The 12,796-nt window shown below is 44.7% G+C and overlaps 1 protein-coding gene across 1 annotated transcript in view; it reads left to right on the top strand.

Moving 5' to 3' along the window:
* The window catches only part of LOC126184041 (inactive phospholipase C-like protein 2), a 749,749-nt gene that overhangs the window by 331,590 nt on the left and 405,363 nt on the right, over positions 1 to 12,796 (top strand). Inside the window, exon 6 of the mRNA XM_049926398.1 lies at positions 1,467 to 1,530. Within this exon, the coding sequence (XP_049782355.1) occupies positions 1,467 to 1,530 (64 nt within the window). The remainder of the gene's footprint in view (positions 1 to 1,466; positions 1,531 to 12,796) is intronic.

The following is a 12,796-nucleotide window of genomic DNA, read 5'->3' as shown; positions in this document are numbered from 1 at the left end:
CCTCACACTTGTTTAAATTCAAAATCACCTGCATAGTTTTCTTTCTCCATATTTGACACTGCAGTGGCGCGACAAGTGCTGCCACTTGCGCTAGGGCTTAGAAACGTCCCTTTTCCGATATTGTTCGCTGTTAGATAGTAGCTGTGCTGCCCCCGGACCATTTGTTCAAATTAAGTTGTCATTATTTTCTTCAATAAATGCCTACTATCTGATTTATTCTTGTTTCCGAACTTTTAACTTTTGCACAAAGAAGAGCTAATTGTAGTGGGCACTAAAAGCTGGCCATATTATTCTTTAGGTGTGCTCGTTTCTGCTTCATCTGTGGATCCAAATGCAGCTGTCACTAAGAAAATGTAATTTTCTGCGCTACTAAGGAGAAAAAGACTGTGAAATTTCAAGGTCGAGAAGATTCCCTGGCCGCGCGGAGTGGCCGCGTGGTTTGAGGCGCTATGTAACGGACTGCGCGGCCCCTCCCGCTGGAGGTTCGAGTCCTCTCCCGGGCATGGGTGTATGTTTTGTTCTTAGCATAAGTTAATTTAACTTTAATTGAAGTAGTGTGTAAGATTAGGGACCGATGACCTCAGCAGTTGGGTCCCTTAGAAATTCACATACATTTGAACATTTTTGAAGATTCCCTTCCAGAGACTGAAATCTTCTTCAAATCTACAGGTGCAACTAAATGCAAAACTCACATACTGGATTGCGAATTCGGCATAGCCGCATAATAAGGTGTCACGCTGGGGAGACGAAGAGTGTCTTGTTTCAGTACTTTGCTGCTAATAGTCAGTTACACAGACCTACTGATTCGTGATTTTTGGAGGTTTCACAAATTCTTACAGTCGAATGTTGGGCCTGGAATGTATTTTACGCGAACTAATCAAAGAAGTGTAGCTGAGTATCAATTAGTGATACTTTATCACTATTTACTTTGTTGTATCTAACAGAATTTTCACTGTTATTTAATCCAGTTTTATAATCTCATTTTCAGTGTCAACTTAAAGTCAGCGACACGCGTTTCAATTTTTTGTGAATATTTTTTAATTTTATTTTCTACTTGTTGCATAGGCTGGAGTCAGTCATATTGCAAGTAATATAAAAATTTAAGTCAAAACAGTGACATCCATAATCATTTAAACAAAATAAAAAGTACTTTGAGTGCCCTAATGTAGTTTATCTTTTAGGTATCAAAGAAATCCACCTTAAGAAAAAAAATTGAATGTACAAGTAATGTTCCTTTAAGGTAGGATAAGTTTTGTGTATGTCGTGTAAAATTTAGTTATTGGGGCGCGACGCGCTTCAAATTCACCTAATCAGTTACATCAGAAATGACTATTTCCGAATTTTTCTTCCTCTTTGATGCAATGCTGCGGCCACCCTTATTACTCGGCACACTGATTTGGTCATTAATATAAGAGAATGACAAAATGTATATTATTTGCTGTAACAATATTCTCCTCGTGTTTCAGGTTCGCACGCAGAGACTTTTTCACTGCTTATGACCTGCTCTTCTTCTTGGCAGGCGAACAGGGAGTAAGTACATCTTCTGGCCAATATCTAGCTTTCTGTCTTGATTCGAAAACTCATACTTTCGAAGTGTAGGCTTTGGTAACGTACTGATGTATAGTGTAGCCCAAAGTCTTGATTAGGTTGACAGGTGGCAATTTGGTTGTGGGGTAGCGTAGCGGTATCAAAGGCTTCAGTTACTCCGAGTAAACTCGACCCCCTCTTTCAGTGCCACATCCTGATTTTCTTACTATTTATTTGCCCTCACTGTAAATTTGCAGCTGTCTTTTCCAACGAAGATTCCTAAGTGAAACCTAAAATTGTACAGATCGAACGCTACATATACATAAATGAACTGGCGGACAGGGTAGACAGCAGTCTGCAGTTGTTTGCTGATGATGCTGTGGTGTAGGGGAAGGCGTCGAATTGGAGTGACTGTGTAGGAAGGTACAAAATGATTTAGACAAAATTTCTAGTTGGTGTGATGAATGGCAGCCGGCTCTAAATGTAGAGAAATGTAAGTTAATGCTGATGAATAGGAAAAACAAACCCGTAATGTTCAGATACATTGTTAGTAGTGTACTGTTTGACACAGTCACATCGTTTAAATAACTGGACGAAACGTTGGGCATCCATTACAGAATGGAGGCGGCTACACAGGTAGCGGAGGCTGTGTGGAGTGGATTTGGCGGTTTTTCAGTTTAGAGGGTCTCGGGAAGTACAGTAAGGGCTTTAGCCTCAAAGAATGTAAGTGGAACACATGACGAGGATAGACCTAAGAGCAATCGTTATTATAGTCGTAAATTGTCGCAACGGTATTGTGAAGGAACAAGGGCTCCAATCGCCAACACAAAACAATGAATCTCAAAACCGTTATGGGTTCTGAAAGCTGGCTAAAGCCCGAGATATGTTCAGTTGAAATACACTCCTGGAAATGGAAAAAAGAACACATTGACACCGGTGTGTCAGACCCACCATACTTGCTCCGGACACTGCGAGAGGGCTGTACAAGCAATGATCACACGCACGGCACAGCGGACACACCAGGAACCGCGGTGTTGGCCGTCGAATGGCGCTAGCTGCGCAGCATTTGTGCACCGCCGCCGTCAGTGTCAGCCAGTTTTCCGTGGCATACGGAGCTCCATCGCAGTCTTTAACACTGGTAGCATGCCGCGACAGCGTGGACGTGAACCGTATGTGCAGTTGACGGACTTTGAGCGAGGGCGTATAGTGAGCATGCGGGAGGCCGGGTGGACGTACCGCCGAATTGCTCAACACGTGGGGCGTGAGGTCTCCACAGTACATCGCCAGTGGTCGGCGGAAGGTGCACGTGCCCGTCGACCTGGGACCGGACCGCAGCGACGCACGGATGCACGCCAAGACCGTAGGATCCTACGCAGTGCCGTAGGGGACCGCACCGCCACTTCCCAGCAAATTAGGGACACTGTTGCTCCTGGGGTATCGGCGAGGACCATTCGCAACCGTCTCCATGAAGCTGGGCTACGGTCCCGCACACCGTTAGGCCGTCTTCCGCTCACGCCCCAACATCGTGCAGCCCGCCTCCAGTGGTGTCGCGACAGGCGTGAATGGAGGGACGAATGGAGACGTGTCGTCTTCAGCGATGAGAGTCGCTTCTGCCTTGGTGCCAATGATGGTCGTATGCGTGTTTGGCGCCGTGCAGGTGAGCGCCACAATCAGGACTGCATACGACCGAGGCACACAGGGCCAACACCCGGCATCATGGTGTGGGGAGCGATCTCCTACACTGGCCGTACACCACTGGTGATCGTCGAGGGGACACTGAATAGTGCACGGTACATCCAAACCGTCATCGAACCCATCGTTCTACCATTCCTAGACTGGCAAGGGAACTTGCTGTTCCAACAGGACAATGCACGTCCGCATGTATCCCGTGCCACCCAACGTGCTCTAGAAGGTGTAAGTCAACTACCCTGGCCAGCAAGATCTCCGGATCTGTCCCCCATTGAGCATGTTTGGGACTGGATGAAGCGTCGTCTCACGCGGTCTGCACGGCCAGCACGAACGCTGGTCCAACTGAGGCGCCAGGTGGAAATGGCATGGCAAGCCGTTCCACAGGACTACATCCAGCATCTCTACGATCGTCTCCATGGGAGAATAGCAGCCTGCATTGCTGCGAAAGGTGGATATACACTGTACTAGTGCCGACATTGTGCATGCTCTGTTGCCTGTGTCTATGTGCCTGTGGTTCTGTCAGTGTGATCATGTGATGTATCTGACCCCAGGAATGTGTCAATAAAGTTTCCCCTTCCTGGGACAATGAATTCACGGTGTTCTTATTTCAATTTCCAGGAGTGTATTTACAAAAAACCTAACGGTGTTCAGGAAGGATAGATCAAATACAGTTGGTGCTGGAGTATTTATTGCTGTTAGAAGTATCAGATCTTGTAGTGGAAGTGAATTAAATGCTTCCTACAGTTATCCTTCATAGCCGGAATAAATTAATAATTATTTCTCTTAGCAACACCCCCTCCCCCCCTCCCCCCAAGACTCAAATGATGCAGTTGCTGAAACGTCAAAGAAAACTCAAATAGATACCCCACTCATATCGTTACAGCTGGTGGTGACTTCAGTCTATCCTCCACATGTTGGTGAAAACTCGCCTCCAGAAAAAAAAGATAGTACACCCTTTTAGAGGTTTCCAATTCACTCAAGATTTACTGTTGCAACAGTCATATTAGCACAGGAAATTATTACATTTAAAGATCAGTAGCACAAGCTGTTCTGAAGTTTCAGATATCGACCCATGCTGAAACGCCAATATGAGTACGTGATGTATCCTCCATGGGTGGCAATGCAGGCGCTGACTCTGGAATCCAGTCGATCGCAGAGATGATGAATTCTATCCTGGGATACATTATTCCATGCCTGCTCCACTTGTTAACGTAGTTTTGTGAGAGTTATTGGTTGACGAGTCGCTCGAGCCAGTTCTCGTACCATCATATCCCACACGTGCGCGATTGGAGACAACTGCGGAGATAATACTGGCCAGAGAAGTTGCTGCGCATCTTGCAGGGCACGTTGAATTTCGCAGGCAGTGTATGGGGGAGTATTATCCTGTTGGAACAACGCATCACCTTCGTGTAGCAAGAACGGAAAATGAACCGGTCTAACAACATTCCACATATGCAAAGTTCAACGAGAAATGTAGCTTATCACAATCCAGACCATAAGGCCCAGTGTTGGCCAGTGTGTCTCGGACAAAAACATTCTACTAGACAGCGCCCACCAGTTGTTCGTTGTACGAGGTGCATTCAAGTTCTAAGGCCTCCGATTTTTTTTTTCTAATTAACTACTCACCCGAAATCGATGAAACTGGCGTTAAAACTTGAAACTTCCTGGCCTTACTTCTCGACGTAATCGTCCTGCAGACGTACACATTTTTCACAACGCTGACGCCATGATTCCATGGCAGCGGCGAAGGCTTCTTTAGGAGTCTGTTTTGACCACTGGAAAATCGCTAAGGCAATAGCAGCACAGCTGGTGAATGTGCGGCCACGGAGAGTGTCTTTCATTCTTGGAGAAAGCCAAAAGTCACTAGGAGCCAGGTCAGGTGAGTAGGGAGCATGAGGAATCACTTCAAAGTTGTTATCAGGAAGAAACTGTTGCGTAACGTTAGCTCGATGTGCGGTTGCGTTGTCTTGGTGAAACAGCACACGCGCAGCCCTCCCCGGACGTTTTTGTTACAGTGCAGGAAGGAATTTGTTCTTCAAAATATTTTCGTAGGATGCACCTGTTAACTTAGTGCCCTTTGGAACGCAATGGGTAAGGATCACGCCCTCGCTGTCCCAGAACATGGACACCATCATTTTTTCAGCACTGGCGATAACCCGAAATTTTTTTGGTGGCGGTGAATCTGTGTGCTTCCATTGAGCTGACTGGCGCTTTGTTTCTGGATTGAAAAATGGCATCCACGTCTCATCCATTGTCACAACCGACGAAAAGAAAGTCCCTTTCATGCTGTCGTTGCGCGTCAACATTGCTTGGCAACATGCCACACGGGCAGCCATGTGGTCGTCCGTCAGCATTCGTGGCACCTACCTGGATGACACTTCTCGCATTTTCAGGTCGTCATGCAGGATTGTGCGCACAGAACCCACAGAAATGCCAACTCTGGAGGCGATCTGTTCAACAGTCATTCAGCGATCCCCCAAAACAATTCTCTCCACTTTCTCGATCATGTCGTCAGACCGGCTTGTGCGAGCCTGAGGTTGTTTCGGTTTGTTGTCACACGATGTTCTGGCTTCATTAAACTGTCGCACCCACGAACGTACTTTCGACACATCCATAACTCCATCACCACATGTCTCCTTCAACTGTCGTTGAATTTCAATTGGTTTCACACCACCCAAATTCAGAAAACAAATGATTGCACGCTGTTCAAGTAAGGAAAACGTCACCATTTTAAGTATTTAAAACAGTTCTCATTCTCGCCGCTGGCGGTAAAATTCCATCTGCCATACGGTGCTGCCATCTCTGGGATGTATTGACAATGAACGCGGCCTCATTTTAAAACAATGCGCATGTTCCTATCACTTTCCAGTCCGAAGAAAAAAAAATCGGAGGCAGTAGAACTTGAATGCACCTCGTACATGCAAAATAACCATCACTTGCGTGCATGCAAATCTACTTTAATCGCTGAAGACCACGGCGCGCTTTTCCATTTGCCAAGTGATTCTCTGACGTCTGTAGTCAAACCACGCACATTGGTGTTGTGGCGTGAATGGGAGAGGTGCTAGAGGTGCCTATACCCGTAGTACCACTACTAATAACTGTTTCGCTACAGGTCGTGTTAACACGTCTGGGCCTCGGTAGCTCTATGATCTGCCACTGCTGGCCTTACAATACGACGACCCTGGCGGGCATCTGTGATGCGTGGACGTCCAGAGCCTCGTCTACGGACGTGAGAATGTTCACATGATATCAGCATCGTTGCACAGCTGACGCAGCACTTCCAACTTGTGTGGCAATTCTCCGAAAGGACCGTTCCGCCATTCTGAAGGCCGCGATTTGAACCCTTTCAAACTCTTTAGTTGACTGTAGAAAGCAACAGTGCGTCTCCGTTGGAGGTTGTCTGCTTGCTTCACACGTTTTTGCACCATACTGAGGGTTCTGGCTGTGACCATTTTTTATTAAGCGACAGACATAGATGGCGCTCTGATAGCTATGCTACTACGCTATCTGTTGGCAGGTGACATTGAAAACATAATCTGTACATCTACTATCCTCCAAATGGCAAATTTCGTCATTGGATCAAAATCGACGTGGTCTTTCCATGTGCACTATTTTTTTCCGGCAGTTTACATGCTTAATGTTGGCGCTGGGCATAAAAAATCGTCCGAAATTGTACTAAATTCTTTCTCTGAAAAATACCAACCGCTGTGGCCAAGCGGTTCTAGGCGTTTCAGTCCGGAACCACGCTGCTACTACGGTCGCAGGTTCGAATCCTGCCTCGGGCATGGCTGTGTGTGATGTCCTTAGGTTAGTTAGGTTTAAGTAGTTCTAAGTTCTAGGGGACTGATGACCTCAGATGTTAAGCTCGGTACGGGCTTTTGTCAAAGTTTCGAGAACATACCTTCACCGAAGAGTCAAGCAGTATATTGCTCCCTCCTACGTATATCTCGCGAAGAGACCATGAGGATAAAATCAGAGAGATTGGAGCCCACACAGAGGCATACCGACAATCCTTCTTTCCACGAACAATACGAGACTGGAATAGAAGGGAGAACCGATAGAGGTACTGAAGGTACCCTCCGCCACACACCGTCAGGTGGCTTGCGGAGTATTGATGTAGATGTAGATGTAAGTCCCATGGTGCTCAGAGCCATTTAAGCCATTTGATGATAATGTTAACCATGACATTGCCACTAAAGCGGAGTTGTTAAACAAGATTTTCCTAAATTTTTCATCAAAGAAGATGAAGTAAATATTCAGGAATTCGATTCAAGAACAGCTTGCAACATGAGTAAATTAGAAATAGATACACTCAATGTAGCGAAGCAGCTTAAACTACTTAATAGAGGCAAGGTCTTCGGTCCATAATGTATACCATTTCGGCTCCATACTAAGCAATTGTATACACCCACAGGGTCGATAAAAAATCTATATCTGAGGACTGGAAAGTTGGGCTGGTGACACCAATACATAATAATGGAAATAGAAATAATCTGTTCAATTACAGACACACATCACTGACCTCAATTTGCAGTAGGATTTTGGTACTGTGTTCTAGCTAGCTCAACATTCACATTTAGTAATGAGTGATATCGACAGGGAATGTCACATTGATTCCATATTTCCACAAGGCTTTTCATACTATTCCTCACAAAGAGCTCCTAATCAGACTGCGTGTAGATTCAGAAAATATCGCTCTTGTCGGGTACAACTAGCTCTTTATTCACATTTAGTAATGAGTTATATCGACAGGAGATGTCAGATTCATTCCATATTTCCACAAGGCTTTTGACACGATTCCTCACAAAGAGCTCCTAATCAGACTGCGTGTAGATTCAGAAAATATCGCTCTTGTGGAGCACAACTAGCTCTTTATTCACATTTAGTAATGAGTGAGATCGACAGGGGACGTCAGATTGATTCCATATTTCCACAAGGCTTTTGACACTATTCCTCACAAAGAGCTCCTAATCAGACTGCGTGTAGATTCAGAAAATATCGCTCTTGTGGGGCACAACTAGCTCTTTATTGACATTTAGTAATGAGTGATATCCACAGGGGATGTCAGATTGATTCCATATTTCCACAAGGCTTTTGACACTATTCCTCACAAAGAGCTCCTAATCAGACTGCGTGTAGATTCAGAAAATATCGTTCTTATGGGGCACAACTAGCTCTTTATTCACATTTAGTAATGAGTGATATCGACAGGGGATGTCAGATTGATTCCATATTTCCACAATGCTTTTGACACTATTCCTCACAAAGAGCTCCTAATCGAACTTCGTGTCGATGGACAGTCGTCTTACGTGCGGATGGAATTTATGACTTACTGTCAGAAAGGTCACAGTTCATAGTAATTGGCGGAAAGTTATCGAGTAAAGCGGAAGTGATAACTGGAGTTCCCCGAGTAAATGTTATGAGCTCTCAGCTTTTCTTAATCAATATAAATGATTTAGGAGACAATCTGAGCAGCGCTCTTAGATTGTTTGTTGATGATGCTGTCGTTTACTCTCTAGTAAAGTCATTAATTTGAAAATGATTTAGACAAGGTATTTGTATAGTGCGGTAAGGTGCAATTGACTCTAAATGTTGAAAAGTGTTAGTTCGTCCACGTTAGTACGAAAAGGAATCCGTTAAACGTCGATTACACAATGTATCACACAAATCTAAAAGCTGTTAATTCAATTGCATGCGAATGGATCACAGTTACGAACATCTTAAACTGGAACGATCACATAGAAAATGTTGTGTGGAAGCGAACCAAAGACTGCATTTTATTGTCAAAACACTTCGAAGATGCAATACATCTGCCACAGAGACTACGTTTGTCCGTATTCTTCTGGAATATTGCTACACGGTATGAGATCCTTACCAGAAGGAATTGAAGGAGGAAATAGAAAAGTTCAAAGTCGGGCAGCCAGTTTTGTATCACAGCGAAATAGGCTAGAGAGTGTCACAGATATGATACATGTGTTGGAGAGGAAATCATAAAAGCAAAGCCTTTTTCCTTTGCGGCGAGATTCTTTCAGTCACCAATTTTCTCCTGCGATTGCAGAAATATTGTGTTGATATCCACCTACATAGAGAGAAATGATCATCTTTATAAAACAAGTAAAATCAGAGCTCGCACGGGAAGATTTAAGTTTTCGTTTTTCACGCTTGTCGTTTGCACGTGGAACGGTGGAGAAATTGTTTGAAGGTGGTTCGACAACTCTCTGCCAGGCACTTAACTGTGAATTTCAGATTAGTCATGTAGATGTAGATATGCAAGAAACCACGGTATCTAATAGTGTGTCGTATTGCACAATACTATGTGCATATAAAAGCATAGTATGATCAACTGTTTAAATAACTTTTGCACCACTTGCATATCTATTACTTGTGTAGGCTTCGGTTCAAAGCGAGCTTAGAATGAAAGAGTAAGCCTAACAAAATCAAAAATAATTTTACTGTAAAATGAAAACAAAACAGTAACCAAAATAAAGACATTCTCTTCCATGGTGTACATCTGTGAAATCAAAATCTGCTGTTAGAGAACTTTAAATACTGTGTTGCTCCACTAGGTACATCGTGACATCCACACACATATACCGCAAGGCACCGTATCGTACAGGGCAGAGAGTATCTTGTGCCAATACTAGTCATTTCCTTCCCTGTTCCTCTCTCAAATAAAGGGAGGGAAAAACGACTGCCTGTATACCTGCATACAAGTCCTAATTTCTCTTATGTTATCTTCGCGGTACTTACGCGAAATTTATATTGATGGTGGTAGAATCGTCCTGTTGTCAGCCGAAAATGTCGATTTTTCAAATTTTCTCAATATCGTATCGCCGAAGGTACGTCGCCTTCCCTCCAGGAACTCCCATTTGAGATTACGGAGCATTTCAGTAATTCTTGTTTGTTCACTGAGCCTAAAGCTAACAACTCAAGATGCACACCTCTGCACTACTTCTAAGTATTCCTTCAATCCGAGCTGGAGGGCATCCCAAACAGTCGAGCAGTACTCAAGAACTGGTAGCACAAGTGTTCTATACGCAGTCTCTTTAATAGAGAAACTGCACTTTCCTTGAATTCTCGGAATAAGAGAAAAGTCGGCCATTGGACATTACAGTATTGGTTTTCGTAGTCATCTCCATTAACTTATGTTTCCTTACATTTAGATCAAGTTGGTAACAATATCACATAGAAAATCTAAGTCATCTTGTATCCTCCTAAAGTTACTCAAAGACGACACTTTCCCGTGCACCACATCATCATCAGCAAACAGTAGCAGATTGCTTCTCATCCTATGCGTCCGATCGTTTGTGTATATAGAGAACAAAAACGGTCCCATTGCACTTCCCTGGTGCACTCCTGATGATAAAGCTATCTCTGATCTGGCATCTGTTACTTAAAAAGTCTTCAAGTCACTCACATATCTGAGATCCTATGCCGGCCATCGAAAGGGAGGTGAGGGTCATCTGTGATGTCTTCCAACTGTGAAAGCTCCCAGACTTGATAACATCGTGAGCCAAGGTCTCAAAGCACTGCCAGCGATGGTGATTACCTGCATCACGGGGATGTTCAACATCGTCCTCACCCAGAAGCATTGTCCTCATCCTTGAAAACATGTGGTTCTGGTGGCCATGCCGAAGTTTGGGGAAGATAGGAAGGACCCTACCAGTTATATACCCATAAGTGTCCTCCTGATGATCAGCCAGGATTTCGAGTGTATCTTCCTAGCACGACTCAACTTGCATATGAAGGAAGGTAGCACTCGAACATTCAGCAGCTGTTATGAGTTGTTCAGAAGGCTACCCTCGCTTTCAGCAATAAATAATATTGTGGAACCATGTTTTAGATGTGTCAAAGGCTTTGACAGCGTATGGCGTCATAGCCTGTTTTATAAGCTCTTTGTACATCCCCTCCTGCAAGCGTTTGTCGAACTCATCCGCAGTTGAACACTGCACCTTCACCATTCATGCTGGAGAGGGTATACCTACCGAAATGAGCATTAAAGCCAGGGTTGCGCAGCGCTTCGTTTTAGGTCCAGTGCTGTATGTAGCCTACACAGGAGACCTCCCGAAGGTGCCACAGCCATCAACACCATACACGCTGGTGACACAGCACATCTCACGTGCACCAGGTGGCCAGTTGCTGTGCACCGTTGACTGCAAGTAGCTTGCCTCCAGCTTGAAGAATGGGCTGTGAATTTGAGGGTCGGTTTGAATGCTGCCAAAAGCCAAGGTATAATCCTGACCAAACGTTGTCCAGAAGAGGTCGCCAGTGTAGTACCCTTTGGGCATCCAATTGAATTTGCCATACCTTCGAAGTACCTGGCGGTCTTGTTTGATCAGAAGGAGAAGGAGAATATTCCCCATGTGCATAAGCAAATAACGTAGTGGCTTGATGCACTATATCCACTGTCCAATGAGAGGTTTCCACTGTCGGTCAGTTGTGGTCACTATATGAATATTCGGCCAATCATGAACTATGCAAGCAAAGTTAGGGAAATGTAGCTGCCAGCCACATCAAGGCACTACAGGCTATTCAGAACAAAATCCTGCGCCAAGTGTTCCATGTGCTCTATGACTTTCTGGCACACTATCTGCATGACATGGCCAGCAAGCCCTATGTAGTTGATAGATGCCAACGCACAGCGAGAGGCTCTACATAAAGTGCTGTCTTTCCCAGAACTCCCTCATCCGCCAGTTATGGAGGAGGAACGACAAGCGCTCAGTGGTAGGTAGCGCTCAGCGACATTCACTTAACCTCAGATGGGACATGCACACAAGACGACACATGAGAAGCCAAACCACGTATCATACCACAAGACTATAGCTGAAAATCCCTAAGTTTAGAACTACGATAAGCTCGTTGTGGGTTTGCTGTTCCGACCCAAAGAAGCGTGCACACTACTTCCCTCCCTCAGGCAACTGACGAATGGGGCGACAGGAAGGGAATCTGGCCACAAGATTAAATAAAATAAAGTTGCCAAACCTTGAGTGCAGCGGACTACGTACTGAGTCACGCTTAACTCAACCACAGAAACCTCCAGATGACAGACAGATCAGTACTAAACGTGTATCGAGTATACACCAAAACTACAATATAGTTCATGTTATGTGCTGTCATCCAGGGTAATGTGCATAAACGATACATAATAAGTAACACCATACCTACGGAGCACAAGAAAAGCATCACTGTGAGCGTCTGTCATGTGGAGCTCCTGTGGGGAAGTCGATAGAGCAGAAGTTGCCAAGAATTCGGCCCGCGAGCCGTATGCCTTCACACGAGTTCATTAGCACTTTTGCCAGGCCGGCACATTTCCCCCACTGCCACGCCACGCTGTCTGAGCTCATGGAGGGGAAAGAGGGGGGAAACTGTAAGTGCGTCGCATTTAAATGGCAATGGAATCGCACTCCGTACGACTTGGTTTTACGTTTCACATTTCTCAACTACATAGATCAACAACAAAACGAATTTTCAGTATTATTTAATTATTTGTGGGACGTTTTTATCTTGTACAATCTGTCGGCATACCGACAGAGGCAGGCAATTTCACTGATTTTTGCTTTCAAAAATGTTCAAATGTGTG

Source organism: Schistocerca cancellata, chromosome 4 (genome assembly GCF_023864275.1).
Source record: "Schistocerca cancellata isolate TAMUIC-IGC-003103 chromosome 4, iqSchCanc2.1, whole genome shotgun sequence".
In the NCBI taxonomy this organism is placed as follows: Eukaryota; Metazoa; Arthropoda; class Insecta; order Orthoptera; family Acrididae; genus Schistocerca; species Schistocerca cancellata.
The sequence above is the reverse complement of the archived record's forward strand: the minus strand, read 5'-3'. Positions and strand labels throughout refer to the sequence as shown.